Here is a 14,850-nt window from a genome sequence, read left to right as displayed (position 1 = left end):
TTAGCACAGCCTTTGCTGCATCTCACAGATTTTGCAGTGTTGAATTATTGTTGTCATTCATCTCCATATATTGCTTGATCTCTGTTTCTATCTGGTCATTGATCCATTGCATATTTAGGAGAATGTTGTTAAGCCTCCAGGTGTTTGTGGGCTTTTTCTTTTTCTTTGCATAATTTAATCCTAGTTTCATACCCTTGTGGTCTGAGAAGCTGGTACAATTTCAATCTTTTTGAATTTACTGAGGCTCTTTTTGTGGCCTAGTATATGATTTATTCTTTAAAATGTTCCATGTGCACTTGAGAAGAATGTGTATCCTGCTGCTTTTGGGTAGAGAATTCTGTAGATGTCTGTTAGGTCCATCTGTTCTAATGTGTTGTTCAATGCCTCTGTCTCCTTATTTTCTGTCTGGTTGATCTGTCCTTTGCAGTGAGTGGAGTGTTGAAGTCTCCTAGAATGAATGCATTGTATTCTATTTCCTTTTAATACTGTATTTGTTTCACATATGTAGGTGCACCTCTGTTGGGTGCATAGATATTCATAATGGTTATATCCTCTTATTGGACTGACCCCTTTATCATTATGTAATGTCCATCATTGTCTCTTGTTACTTTCTTTGTTTTAAAATCTATTTTATCTGATACAAGTACTGCAACACCTGCGTTTTTTCTCCCTATTAGTTACATGAAATATCTTTTTCCATCCCTTCACTTTTAGTGTGTGTATGGCTTTGGGTTTGAAGTGAGTCTCTTGTATGCAGCATATAGTTGGGTCATGTTTTTTTTAGCCATTCAGTGACTCTATATCTTTTGATTGGTGCTTTCAGACCATTTACATTTAGGGTGATTATTGATAAGAATGTACTTATTGCCATTGCAGGCTTTAGATTCCTGGTTACCAAAGGCTCAAGGTTAACTTCCGTACTATCAAAGAGTTGAACTTAACTCACTTAGTATGCTATTACAAACACAATCTAAAGGTTCTTCCCCCACCCCTTTTCCTCCTCCATTCTTTATATATTAGGTACCATATTCTGTACTCTTTGTATATCACTTTTTACTACCTCTGCTGACAGCTATTAAAGCTTAGGAACACTTCCACCTATAGCAGTCCCTCCAAAATACACTGTAGAGATGGTTTGTGGGAGCCAAATTCTCTCAGCTTTTGCTTATCTGAAAATTGTTAATGCCTCCTTCAAATTTAAATGATAATCTTACCGGGTAGGGTATTCTTGGTTTGAGGCCCTTCCTCATTGCATTGAATATATCATGCCACTCCCTTTTGGCCTGTAAGGTTTTTTTGAGAATTCTGATGGGCTTTAATTTGTATTAATCTTATTTCTCTCTCTGGCTGCTTTGAATAGCCTGTCCTTATCCTATATCTTTGCCATTTTAATTATTACGTATCTTGGTGTTGCCCTCTTTGGGTCCCTTGTGTTGGGAGATCTGTGCACCTCCAAGGTCTGAAAGACTATCTCCTTCCCCAGATTGGGGAGTTTTCAGCAATTACCTATTCAAAGACACTTTCTATCCCTTTTTATCTCTTCTGGTACCCCTATAGTATGAATATTGTTCCGTTTAGATTGGTCACATTGTTCTCTCAATATTCTTTCATTCGTAGAGATCCCTTTTTCTCTCTGTGCCTCAGCTATTTTGTATTCCTCCTCTCTGGTTTCTATTTCATTTTTCATCTCCTCCACCATATCTAATCTGCTTTTAGTACCCTCCTTTGTGCTCTTCAACAATTGGATCTCTGACCGGAATTCATTCCTGAGTTCTTGAATATTTTTCTGTACTTCCATGAGCATGTTAATGATTTTTATTTTGAGCTCTCTTTCAGGAAGATTCATGAGGTTGATGTCATTTAAAACTTTCCCAGGAATTGTATTAATAATTTTACTTTGAACCAGGTTCCTTTGGTGTTTCATATTTGTATATGTCACCCTCTAGTGTCCAGAAGCTCTATCCTCTGGAGCTGTTTAGCTCTGAAGCAATGTTGGGGGTCACAGGGGAGTGGTATTGGTGCCTGGGGGGAGGAAAGAGCTGTTTCCTGCTTCCTGGCTGTTATGCCTGTCTCCACTGCCTGAACCAGTGGGCTAAGTACACAGGTATTAGCCTCTATGATTTGCGTTTGTAGTTGCTGTAGACAGATGTTCCCTCTGGCTGTCCTAACACCAGGGTAGGGTTTCCTGGTTTGTGAGCTAGGTGTGGCTGGCCAGGAGAAAGGAGCAGTAGGCTGCATATCATGGAGGGGGCCCTTGTAGCTGTGTAGCCAGCCAGAGAGCTGGAGCACCTGAAGATCATGAAAGCTCCCAACCTGCCGGGCAGAGTGCACCCAGACAATTTTGTCTTCCTGTCCTTTCTCCTGAGCAGTAAGCTCTGTGCAATCCTTGCCCCTGTAGCAGCCCTCTTGCTAAGGGCTTCCTTGTTAGGCCATCTCTCAGACTGCCCACCTTTCTTTTGTCCCAGAGCAGCTGGATATGGATCCCTGCTTTCCACAAGTGGCTGGAATCTCAGTCTCTCCAGGAATTCTGCCTGTCTTAGCTCTCCAACCCCCTAAACACGAGAGTACTATGCAAGCACCATGAAATGTAGGTTTGTGCTCCTAGAGAAGATCTCTGGAATTAGATTGACCCTGGAGTCTGTGCTGCAAACCACTAATTCTACTGCCTCTCATTGTGAGCCTATACAATTATTTAATCAATGCCTTATTAAGAATGCCATTGTTTTTTTATGTTTTAAGTTTTTGTAAAATTAAAGCAACATCTACACAGTCCAAAAGAATTCAGTCTGTACAAAAATATATAAAATGAGAGGTAGTAGTCATCCTTCCCACCTACAATCACACTACCAGTCTCACTTCCCCAAAATAATTACTTTCAACAGTTTGCTTTATAGTTCTCCCACTCATTTTCATTATAGTTTAAATTATGTAATTGAAACTATCAACTTACCAACTTCAGGTAGAATGTGTTGATATCACACTCTGAAAAATGAGTAGTTACACCATTTATGGTATTTCAACCCTTCTCTTTAAACTGTCCTTCTCAATTTTATTAGGCTTTATTTTAAAATTTCAAATGGTTATTTGTAAGGCTTTGAGTACTATGTTTGAAATATTTCTTGGTATTTAAACCAGTGGATGTTGTCTACCAATTTCCTGCTGTGAAAAATCAAAAAGGTTTCATTTTCCTGTCCCCCCACCTATAATTTTATTTTTTATTCATGTTAAATTTATTTACCAAGGTATAACATTCTATTACTGTAGTTAAATCTTCCTTGCTTTGCTTATAGATCGAGTCTATTTTAAATCCAAGAAAAATTTATTTAGTATTATTATAATTTAAATATTAATCACTGTTGAACCAAAGAGTGTATATGATAGATCCATGAAAAGTAAGTGTCCCACTTCTGCTTCTAGCCAAGATAGAGTTACATAGACTGGCTTACCTTTCTGCCTTAAACAATAAAACCAGGAAGGAAATTATGGAAAAGTGGTTTTTAGACATTGAAAAGAAGACAGCATAGCACTATCATTTCTTAGAAAAAGTGGGAAACTGAGCTTACAGTTGTACTAGTTTACTCTCTGAACACAGCAGCACCAGGAGGCACCAAAACAGAGCATGGAGGACTCATTGTGTTGAAGAAACAGAGATGGGACTTTGGTGGGCAGAGGCAGAATTTGTGGAGTAGAGTAGCAGAGAGAAAGGAACTACAGAATAAGAAATTTCCAGATAACTGAAGGAGTTTCCCTTGAGTCTTTATCAGAGTAGTGGACTAGTGGAGGCAAGGGAAAGCACCACAGGAAACTACTAGGTAGAAAATTCGAGGAGCTCACACAGCAAGAAATAAATCACTTTCTCATATGCCAGAGGGAAAAGACTAATAACACATGTAAAGCAAGTAGAAGGCCATCACTTTAGTAGAAAGACTAAGTGTTCTCCACACTAAAGGTTTCTCTGAAAAATGTCCCCTAAGCCCCCTGAACCATCCATCTCCCCACTCTGCCAACCAATAAGGCTTAAAAGCAAGCCTTAAAAGAAACAAGCTGATTTCAAGTAACTTAAATGTGTACCAAAATAGAATCAACCACTATATTAAAGGAGAAAAAAATCTAGGGAACAAAAATATAAACTTCATAATTCTTACCATCCAATAAAAAATTACAGGCATACCAAACAAAAAAGGAAAATCTGACCCATAATGCAGGAGAATAAACATGCAGGAAGTGGAATAAACATGAGCTTGATGAGAAGAACTGGAAGGTACAAACAGACCAAATGGAATTATTAGAGATGAGAAAAATAAATATCTGAAATGGATTATTACCTTTAAGGAATTAATATCATATTAGATATTGCAGATGATAAGGTCAGTGAACTTGAAGACATAGATTAGAAACTATATAAAGTAAAGCACACGGAGAAAAAAGATTTAAAAACAAACAAAGCATCAGTAACTTGTATGAAACTTCCAAGTGTGCTTGTAATAGGAGACTTATAGGAAGGGAAAACTGAAGAATGTTTTTGAAGAAATAACATACAGTTTTTCTTTCAAATTTGATGATAAATATAAAGTCACAGATCTGAGGAGCTTAATGAACCTCAAGGAGAAGAGACCTAAAAAAAGCCATGCATTTCAAAAACACATTGTTGGGGACCACTGGTAAATAGAAAACTTAAGAGCACAGGGTGAGGGGCAGGAAGGCACACTTATTATAGATTAACAATTATAAGAATAAAAGAAGACTACTTGTTAGAGACCATGTGTGACTCTGGGAGGAAGGTGGTTCCCTGTCTAGGGAAAGTTCTTCATGAAACCTCTTAGACCTTTATGAAGACCTCTTAGACAAGGGAAAGGGTAAATTGGGGATTAAAGGTTTACTTCTCAGTCTCTCTCCCCAGCTCAGTCTCTCTCCCCAGCTGTGCTCCACTTTATCTCTCCCAGCACACTCTACCCCCTCTGGCTAGGCTCTGCTCACTAGCTCTACCTCTCCAGCAGAGCCCCACATTCCTCTTCCCCCTGCCCCTTCCTCTGGGAGGAGCTCCATGGGTGAGTCCCTGGTGATTGGTGGGGGCCTGACCAATTATGTACCAGGAACAGAAGGGAAGAGAGAATGACTGCTGATCACCCCTTACCCCAGACCAGCAATCCCATGACAACCAGAGGTTCTGGAATGGTAAACATCACATTAAGATGCACACAGGTGCTTATATGCATATCACTATCAAGGCCATGCAGGAATTCTGGTTGTAAACTTCCATTTACCCCACACCGGCAGAAGACTAGAGAATGACTCCTTTAAAGTAATGAAAGGAAAAATATTGTCCACCTATAATTCTTGAACCAGCCATAACATATTTCAAAATAGAATGTAAAATAAAGACCTTTTCAGCAAACAAAAGCTGAAGAGAATCCATTGCAAGCAAACCCATGCCACAAGAAATGTTAAAGGTGAGCAAGTTTTTCCTCCAGAAAAACATTGAAAAACAACCAGAAGCTGTTTGAACCAACTTAGTAGGATCACTGAAAAACAAACAAAGGTTTACATCATAGGCAAATACCCAATCAAGAAAATGCTGTCTTCAAAATGGTAGGAAAGCTTCATGGTACTTTTACCCACTCTTGCTCTACCGCATCCCAGGATGGCAACACTCTTGGTTTTTAGCAGTGACATCCCAGTTCCCAGTTCCCTTAATTGAACTGGAGAGATCATAGCAGACCTTATTTGCAAATGATTGTGTGTGTATGTTCTAAACTGCCTGGAGGATACTTGAAGGACTGACTAGTTCAATTCTGTCTCACATAATTTGGAATGCAGTTGGAAAAAGCTGTAGCCACTGGTCATAAGAGCTACAGGGAACCTAATAAACCACAGGTACTTAGGTCAAGAAATTCTGGGTGGAGGTGTACAGTAGACTATCTGAGGTTCAGAGAAGTTAGCTTTTGTTTACAGATTCAACTTACCCCTTGTTATAAAACTGTTCAAATTGTCTATTTCTTCTGGACTCTTTTATGGGCTTTGCCCATTTCATGTAAGTTGTCCAATTTGTTGGCATATAAATGTTCATGGTAATCTTATAATCCTTTGTATTTCTGTAAAATTGCCTGTAATATCCCACTTTCATTTCTGATTTTAGCAATTTGGGTCTTATTTTCTTAGTCAATCTAGATAAAGGTTTATTGATTTTGTTACTCTTTACTAACAAACAACTTTTCGTTGCACTGATTTTCTCTATTGTCTTTCTATTCTCTTTTATTTATCTACACTCTAATCTTTGTTATTTTTTTCTTTCTGCTAGCTTTGGGTTTAGTTTCTTTTTCCTATTATAGTTCCATAAGGTATAAAGTTAAGTTGTTGATTTGATATCTTTCTCTCTTTAAAATGTTTACAGCTATAAAGTTTTCTCTTAGCACTGATTTCACTGTATCCCATACATTGTGGTATACTGTTTTCACTTTCATTTCTTGGAAGGTATATTGGTACAACCGCTGTGGAAGCAGTATGGAGATTCCTCAGAAAAAATAAAAATAGAAATACTATTTGACCCAGTAACTTCACTTTCTTTTCTGGAGAAATGCCTGTTCAGGTCCTCCATGCATGTTTTAATTGGGTTATTTGTTTTTTGGCTGTTGAGGTGTATTAGTTCTTTATATATTTTGGATGTTAACCTCTTATTGTATGAATCATTTATGAATATATTTGCCCATACTATAGGATACTTTTTGTTATGCTAATGGTGTCCTTTCCTGTACAGAAGCTTTTTAGTTTGATGTAGTCCCACTTGTTCATTTTTTATTTTGTTTCCCTTGCCTGATGGGACGTATCCAGGAAAAAATTACTCTTCCTTATGTTCAAGAGATTTTTGCCCATGTTTTCTTCTAAGAGTTTTATGGTTTCATGTCTTACATTCAAGTCTTTGATCCATTTTGAGTTTACTTTTTTGTTTGGAGTTAGACAGTAATCTAGTTTCATTCTCTTGCATGTAGCTGTCCAGTTTTCCCAACACCAGTTGTTGAAGAGGCTATCTTTCCCCCACTGTATATTCATGGCTCTTTATCATGTATTAATTGCCCATAAATGTGGAGATTTATATCTGGGCTCTCTATTCTGTTCCATCAACCTATGTGTCTGTTCTTGTGCCAATACAATACTATTTTGATTATTACTGTAGCTTTGTAGCAGAGCTTAAAGTCAGGGAGTGTAAAACCCCATCATTGTTCTTCTTTCTCAGGAGTGCTTTGGCTATTCGGGGTCCTTTGTGGTTCCATATGAATTTTAGAACTATCTGCTCTAGTTCACTGAAGAATGCTGTTAGCATTTTAATAAACATTGCACCGAGGGATTGGATTAAAGATGGCAGCATGAGAGGTGATACAGAGACCTCCTAAAAGCACATATAATATGAAAATATAATTAATACAACTAATCCTGAGAGAGCAACAGGAAAGAAGGCTACACCAGACTGCATACACCTGAAGAAAAGAACAGACCTCATGGAATAGGGTAACGTACCAAAGCCATGACCCAGTGGGACCCAAGCCCTTCCCTCACCTCAGCTCACTGGCAGGAGGAAGAGAAATGGAGTGGGGAGTGGAGGCTTGGGACTGCTGAACACCTAGCCCTGGAGATCTGCTCTGGGAGCACAAACATACATTGCATGGTGTTCTGGAGATTAGTGGGGTTGGAAAGCTAAGACAGGTGGAATATCTGGAGAGTTGGAGATTCCAGCTGCTTGTGGGAAACAGGAATTCATATTCAGCTGATCCAGGTGGACAGTCTGAGAGACTTGCTAACAGCGAGAGGGCTGCTAAAGGGGCAAGGATTGCACAGAGCTTACTGCTCAGGAGAAAGGACAGGTAGACAAAATTGTCTGGGTGTACTCTGTCCAGCAGGTTGGGAATTTAAACCATCTTCAGGCGCTCCATCCCCCTGGCTGGCTACGCAGCTCCAAGACCACCCACCATGAAACACAGCCTGCTGTGTCTTCCTCCCAGCTAGCCTGCACCTGGCTCGCAAACAGGCAGCCCCTGCCCTGGTGTAAGGCCAGCCAGAGGGAAGCCCCACCTATGGCAGCTACAAACATAAAGCACAGAGGCTTACACCTGTGTGTTCAGCCCACTGGTTCTGGTGGTGGAGACAGGCATAGCATCCAGGAAGCAGGAAACAGCCCTTTCCTTCCCCCAGGCACCAGCACCACTCCCCTGCAACCCCCGACATCACTCCAGGGGCTGAGCAGCTCCAGAGAGTAGAGCTTTAATAAATCTTCCTGAAATATTTCAAAATAAAAATCATAAACATGCTCATGCAGGTACAGAAAAATATTCAAGAACTCAAGAAAGAATTTAGGATGGAGATCCAATCATTGAAGAGCACAACAGAGGATATTAAAAGAAAATCCAGCAGAAGTGGCCCTGTGCTAGTTCCGCACCTAAATCTTAATAGGACCTGAAGCTTCTGTTTTTGTATACTGGAAGTTCCAAGTTGCTACATAAGTTCAGTTGCCCTGCTATAAAGACCACATAGAGAGACTACATGAAGAGGCCACATGGAGAGGGAGAGGGATAATCCCTTAGATTACATGGAGAGAGAGAGAGAGAGCAAGAAACAGACACATTAAACCAGATGTTCGTGCATCCCAATGGAGCTCAGGCTTACAGCTATTCCCGTTAAGGTGTAAGACATATGAGTGTTCCAGCTCAGTTGAGTTCCTAGATGAGTAGGGGCCCAGCCAACATTAAATGAGCAAAACAATGGCCCCACTAAGCACAGTCAACCCACAGAATCTTGAGAGATAATAATATAGTTATTTTAAGCCAGCTAAGTTTTGGTATTGTTTGTCATGCAGCAATAAGTACTTCACCTATCAAGTGAAAACTGGTATTTTGGAAGTCAGGCTCAATTGAGAAATTAAAAGGCAAACTACAAACTATGCAAAAGCATGTGCCATGAATATACAAGTGGTTAATACCCTTATAATAAAAAGACCTCATTATAAAACCTAAAAACATCACCAAGTACTCAACAGAAAAAAATGGACAAAAGACATTATCTGTCTCCTCATAGAAAGGAAAATCAAAATGGCTTATTAGTATGAAAATGTTTTAATGATTATTTAATCACATATAAAAAAAGTTTTAATCATTATGAAAAAATTTTCATCATTATATTAAAAAATCAAAATGGCTTGTTAGTATAGAAAAGTTTTAATCACTGTTTAATCATATATAAAAAGTTAATCATTATGAAAAACTTTTCATCATATTAAAAAAAATCAAAATGGCTAACAAGTATGAAAAAGTTTTAATCATTATATAAAAAACAATCTATACTCAAATGCTATTGGTAAGAATGTAAAGTGGTGCAATCTTTCTGGAAAACAATTAGTCAATAGGCCATTTCTATGAATATATGAGGAGATAATCACAGATCCAAATAAACAGTTAAGTAAATGGATATTAGTTTCAAACTCAGTGTTCAACAATATAGAAACTGTTTAAAGAATTACTGAATATCCATATTTGAGGGTAGTCTACATGTTGCAAATTTTTAAGAAAATTCAGGTACCATGCTTATAGTAAAATGTCAAGTTTAAAAAGGCACAATATAAAACTATATATATATATATATAGTTTGATCCAAGTTTTTAAAAATAAATAAGAGATATATGTATGTATGCATAACAAGACTCAAAGGATATAAAATTGTTAAATGTGGCAAAATTATAACTACTTTAATTTTTCCTCTCCTATTTTCAAATTTTTCTATAATGACTGTGTATTACTTTCACATTCAGTAAAAACAAGAATGCTATTCTTTTTAAGTTACATTGGTTAGGCTATTGATCTGGGTAATTAACAATAATTCACCAACTAGAGATATTTAATAAAATTATATCTTTTGGAATTTAGAAGGAAATTTAGCTAGCATGATTTCAATAGATAAGGAAATAGGCCTGGAGATTTAGATGCCCAAACTTGCTGAGGTATTTAGAGGCAGAGCCTTACTTTATTTCAGATTGTTTACCCACTGGCCAGTACACTTCCTTACACTGCCTTACGAGTTACTTGTAATAAGAATTCAAATAAGACATAAAGACTTAAGTAACCCTTTAAATTTACCTTCAGATCATTTTCATTTTAAACTATAAAATTTTTTAACAGGAAGAATGTATGCTATTTCCTATAACATATGCTATTTCCAAAGGTTCTTAAATTTCCTTGAATTTACATTATGTTATTGTTATACTTCCAGCTGAATTTTGCACCAATTCATGAGACTAGTTTGTATTACTGACACCAGGATTACTTTGCTTTTTTTTCAAGAGTTTTTTTCCTGCCTTAATTGATGAATGTAAGTAGGGTAGGAATTTTTAATATACTTAGACACACTCCCACTTCGAGAAATCTGAATGCATTTTCAATTTATTTGTGTTTAATTTGTTTTCTTAAATGAATTATTTTGTTTTTCCTATTTTTATACTTCTAATATGAAGGAAGATACCTTTAGTTCCGGGTCTTCCTTTGGAGCTTGGCTTTGAAAGCTACCTTTTGATTTTGAATCTGGGAAAACTCTGCTTGTTCTCTTCCTTCTAGCTAAGCTTAGATTGTTGCTTTGCCACCTAATTTCTATTAGAGATGAGTCTAAGTTCCTCCTCTTTATTCTACCTGGATTTATATAGATACTTTTCAACTTTACTTCAGATGGACATGAGTCTGTTTTTAAAATGCTTGAATATCTGTTTTTCAATTTTACTTGTGGTGGAAAGAATATGTTTTTCATTTTTCCATATGGCATGGCTTCTGATTGGTAGTCCTCTAAAGGTGATATTTTGTTCTCTTCTGTTATTGTCAGGCTGGGAAGAATGGACAATGGAGTATCTGCTTGCTTTGTTGATTCATCAATTTTAGGAGCAATAGTACTTGAAGTATCTTTATCTCGTAGAGTCAGGCCCTTCTCATCATCACTGTCCAGTAACTAGAAAATGTATCAATAAAAGAAGCTACCAATTAATCATTATGACTAGAAAATACTTAAAATTTATAAAACTGGATTAAAAATCACTTATGCCCTTTCCCTTTCTCATAACAAGTTGCCATTAATATTCATAAATTATTACATTCCTTATGAAAAGAGTTGAGAAATTCTCTACTTGCCTGAAACCATGGATTATAGAGTATTATCCATGACAATGACCACACTGCTTTACAAAATAGTGGTTCTCATATTTTCACATTTTATAAATCAGCAATAATCTCAAAAGAGAAAATTGAGGGGTCTGACATTTACCATTACTTATTACACTTTGACTAATATAACATAAACTAAAGGAAATTTTAATAGCAAAATAATACTAAGAATAAAATAAAGGACGGCCTGCTAAACTAAATAAACTTAGCTATGCGAAAAGTTGTCTGTATTCTCCTTTTTCCCTCTCCTCGGACAGGAGGAACAGTACATACTGACTCTTGCAATTTGTATTTAGGAGTCACTGACCCAAGGATGGGAATCACTAAACTTATTTGTCAAGCAGTATAGAAGAATCTCTTATTCTTATTGGTTTACATAGGGATCCACTGTCTTATAGAATGAATACCTTCTATAAAATCAGCTAAAAAGCAAATAATATTATGTGAACTCTAGTTTTAATTTATTTCTATTATAAAAAATAAGTAATTATTCCATAGAGAAAGAGTAAAGAATATGGTTAGGTCTGAGGCATACATTTCTGAGGTCACTGCACAGGACTTTATAAATTTTTTCTTACTTGTTTCTTCCTTCATTTCATCAACACCTTTTGTCCCCATCTTTGTATTTTTAAATGTTACTATTTTATGCTGAACTTCCTTTTAAGAGTGTAATTTAATTTTGATACATCACGTAACTGTACAGATACCGCCATAACAGAAATAACTGTGAAAACCTGAATAACTTCTCAAGAGCTTTTTTCCCCATCTATAAATACTTCTCCATTTACAAATTTTCATTCCTTTATAAAAAAGTGACTATTAGGAGTTCTCTTTCAAATTCTCTTACCTCACTTGGAATCATTTCAGCTTCCTCCTTTATAAGAGGAACAACTGTTAAGAAGTTAATAGAGGTATTTTATTATATATAAAACAATAAACATTGTTTATATGTATGTACACTAATAAAATACTATTATAATTTTTCTCAAAAACAAAGCAATTTAAATCAAAGCGGCTATTCAAACATAAACGCTACTTAATAAAAACAGGGTGATGACCCCCCCCCCCCCGTGTTGAGAGAAAGCTTCTGCATCCGTGGATGTTTTATTGCCCTTGTCTAGCTCGGATTAGCACATAGTCTACAGGCAGACACCTGATCATCTACAATTGCTCTCTTACAACACTAAACTATGTTTTCTACCTTTATCTTGCATCTACCTACCACTTCAGCAGTTTATTAAAAATAAAAAAAATAATAATAATAAAGGGAGAAACGTGGGATCCACATATAAATCAAGTATAAAAATCAAACGAATATTCATATTTGATCTGATTGTTTATAGTTCATAATGCATGATCAGAACCGAAAGTTTCTGTGATGAATGCCCTTGTACTGTTCACCATGTAAGAACTTATTCACTATGTAAGAATTCGTTCACTATGTAAGGACTTGTTCGTTATGCTTCAGAAGATTGGAGACTGACGAGAACTAGGCTTGAGATGGATTAATGATAGTGCATTGAGCATTGACCCCCATATACAGAATTTTATTGTTGTTAACAACCATTTGATCAATAAATATGAGAGATGCCCTTTCAAAACAAAAAACAAAAACAAAAAAACAGGGTGATGAATATCTGGGAATATGGGGGAATGGTAAATGAACACATGTAGAGAGAAAATCAAAATATGCATGTGATAATATTTCAGATCCATCAGTATAAGACATAAAAAGAAGTATAGATTATATTTTGCTAAAAAGTCAAGAGGAAATAGAGTAAATCCCAGATGGTCAGTGACAGGGTTGGGATTAGAAAGAGAGACTATTACTAACCAGAGAAAACAGAACCATTCAAGAGAGGCTGCTTGAAGCATTTGTAAAATTTTCCTAAAAATATAAAGAATACATATTCAGTACATAGAAAAGGAAAATCAAAAAGGGAGAGAGAGGGACTAAATAATTGAGATACAAAGGAATGCATAAGTCTAGTAAAAAACAAAATGTATTATGGTCCTTACTAGCTGCATGAGTGTGGTCAGCTCATTTTATGAGCCTTGGTTTTCTCACATAAAATATGAGAGCTAGCTTATATTATGCATATAAGTACATATAAGATGTGAGCAGCAGTATGGTTAAATGCTTGAGCTCTTTAAACAGACTAGGTTCAAATTTAACCCCTATTCTTAATGGCTTTGTGACCTCTTGTTGATTACTTAATATGTTTGATACTTGGCTTTCTCAACTACAAAAATGTGGATAAATAATAACAGGGTCCTCAACTGATCGCTATGAGGATTGATTTATACAATCCAAGTAAAGTGTCTGAAACAGTGACCAATCAATGTTAGCTGTAACTGTAGAAAGGTACAGGAACACCAAAAGGAAAGAAGTCATGAGACTTGATGAGAGTTGATATGGACTCTTTGGATAAATGAAAAGTTAAAAAAAAAAAAGATGGCAACCAATAGTTGAAAGAGGTTAAACTCTCATTTTTAACAGTGATAATGAAGAGGGGAATTGTGCTTCTCTTACTCCTAGAACTTGAATGTTTCAGGTGAAGTGTAGGCTAAAAGTGCAATAGCTCTGGTGTGCTGGTTGATGCTCAGAGGTTAGGAAATGAATACATCAAAGCCCAATGGAGCCAGGGAAGTACAAGTAGAGAAGTGACCTGTGGCAAACGTCTTATAAGGATATGTCATTATTCCACACCTGCAAAATCCAAATTTTAAAGGCATAGTATTCTGTCTCTCTATTTTAACTTATTTTCTAATGAATCTTTTATTAACAGAGAGATTATTTTAGAAGACTACATGAACAGTATTTTCCACTAATATCTTACTGATAATTTGTACTAAATTCTCTAATTTAATGCTAATTTAATTTCCTGTCCCATTTTTTCACCTCCCCCTTCTCTTTCACTTACACAGATACACAGGCACCACTACATAAAACAGCTCTATAGTTAACAATATTTAAGAAAAATACCTTTTCCTATGTCATGTTAAGATATAATTGTTTTCTTGTCCTTAAAGGAATAAAAGAGCATTAAAAATAAAATTAACTCTTAATTAGGTCTAAGTCTTTTCTTTGGATTATTACAAAGTACTATACACTAAAACTATAATAAAACGCACATTTATTTCCTAAAAAATGATGGAATCCATGTAAAGCAAATTACTAATATCTTTCTGTGATATAACTACCTTGTTTTTAATTATCTTAATAATAAATACAAAAGTAAATTAATTTCTTAACCTGATGTTACAGTATCTTCAGGCCTCTCTTCAAATTGGTTTTCAGGTACCTTACTGGTATTACTTCCCTAGAAGCAAAAAAAAAAAAAAAGTGTGTATATATAGCAAATGTTTAAAGAGCTAAAACATTTCCTTCTGCCTTCATAATTTATTTTAATACACTTTTTAAAATTGACAAGAAGGGTATGAGTTTTTGAGAAAAGCAATCCAAACAGCACTATTTTAGAGAAATATATCCTGGGAGTTGATACTCAGGGAAAGGATATCCAAGAATGATAGGATATTTAAGTAATTAATGTATGAGAGAAAAAGATCACAAGATAAATGACACAATATTGTAACTTCAGGGGATATAAGAGGATACTGCCAGGAAACAGATACCTTTTCTTTGGGATACATTATGCCTATC

General features: G+C 36.0%; 1 protein-coding gene across 1 annotated transcript in view; it reads right to left on the bottom strand.

Annotated features, from left to right (window-relative positions):
- The window catches only part of C2CD6 (C2 calcium dependent domain containing 6), a 91,460-nt gene that overhangs the window by 19,106 nt on the left and 57,504 nt on the right, over nt 1-14,850 (bottom strand). The window contains 4 exon segments of the mRNA XM_073218337.1: nt 10,501-10,974; nt 12,034-12,077; nt 13,021-13,074; nt 14,443-14,509. Of these exon segments, the coding sequence (XP_073074438.1) occupies nt 10,501-10,974; nt 12,034-12,077; nt 13,021-13,074; nt 14,443-14,509 (639 nt within the window).

Source organism: Manis javanica, chromosome 12 (assembly GCF_040802235.1).
Source record: "Manis javanica isolate MJ-LG chromosome 12, MJ_LKY, whole genome shotgun sequence".
Lineage (NCBI taxonomy): Eukaryota > Metazoa > Chordata > Mammalia > Pholidota > Manidae > Manis > Manis javanica.
Note: the sequence above shows the minus strand (reverse complement) of the source record. Positions and strands in the feature narration are given on the sequence as shown.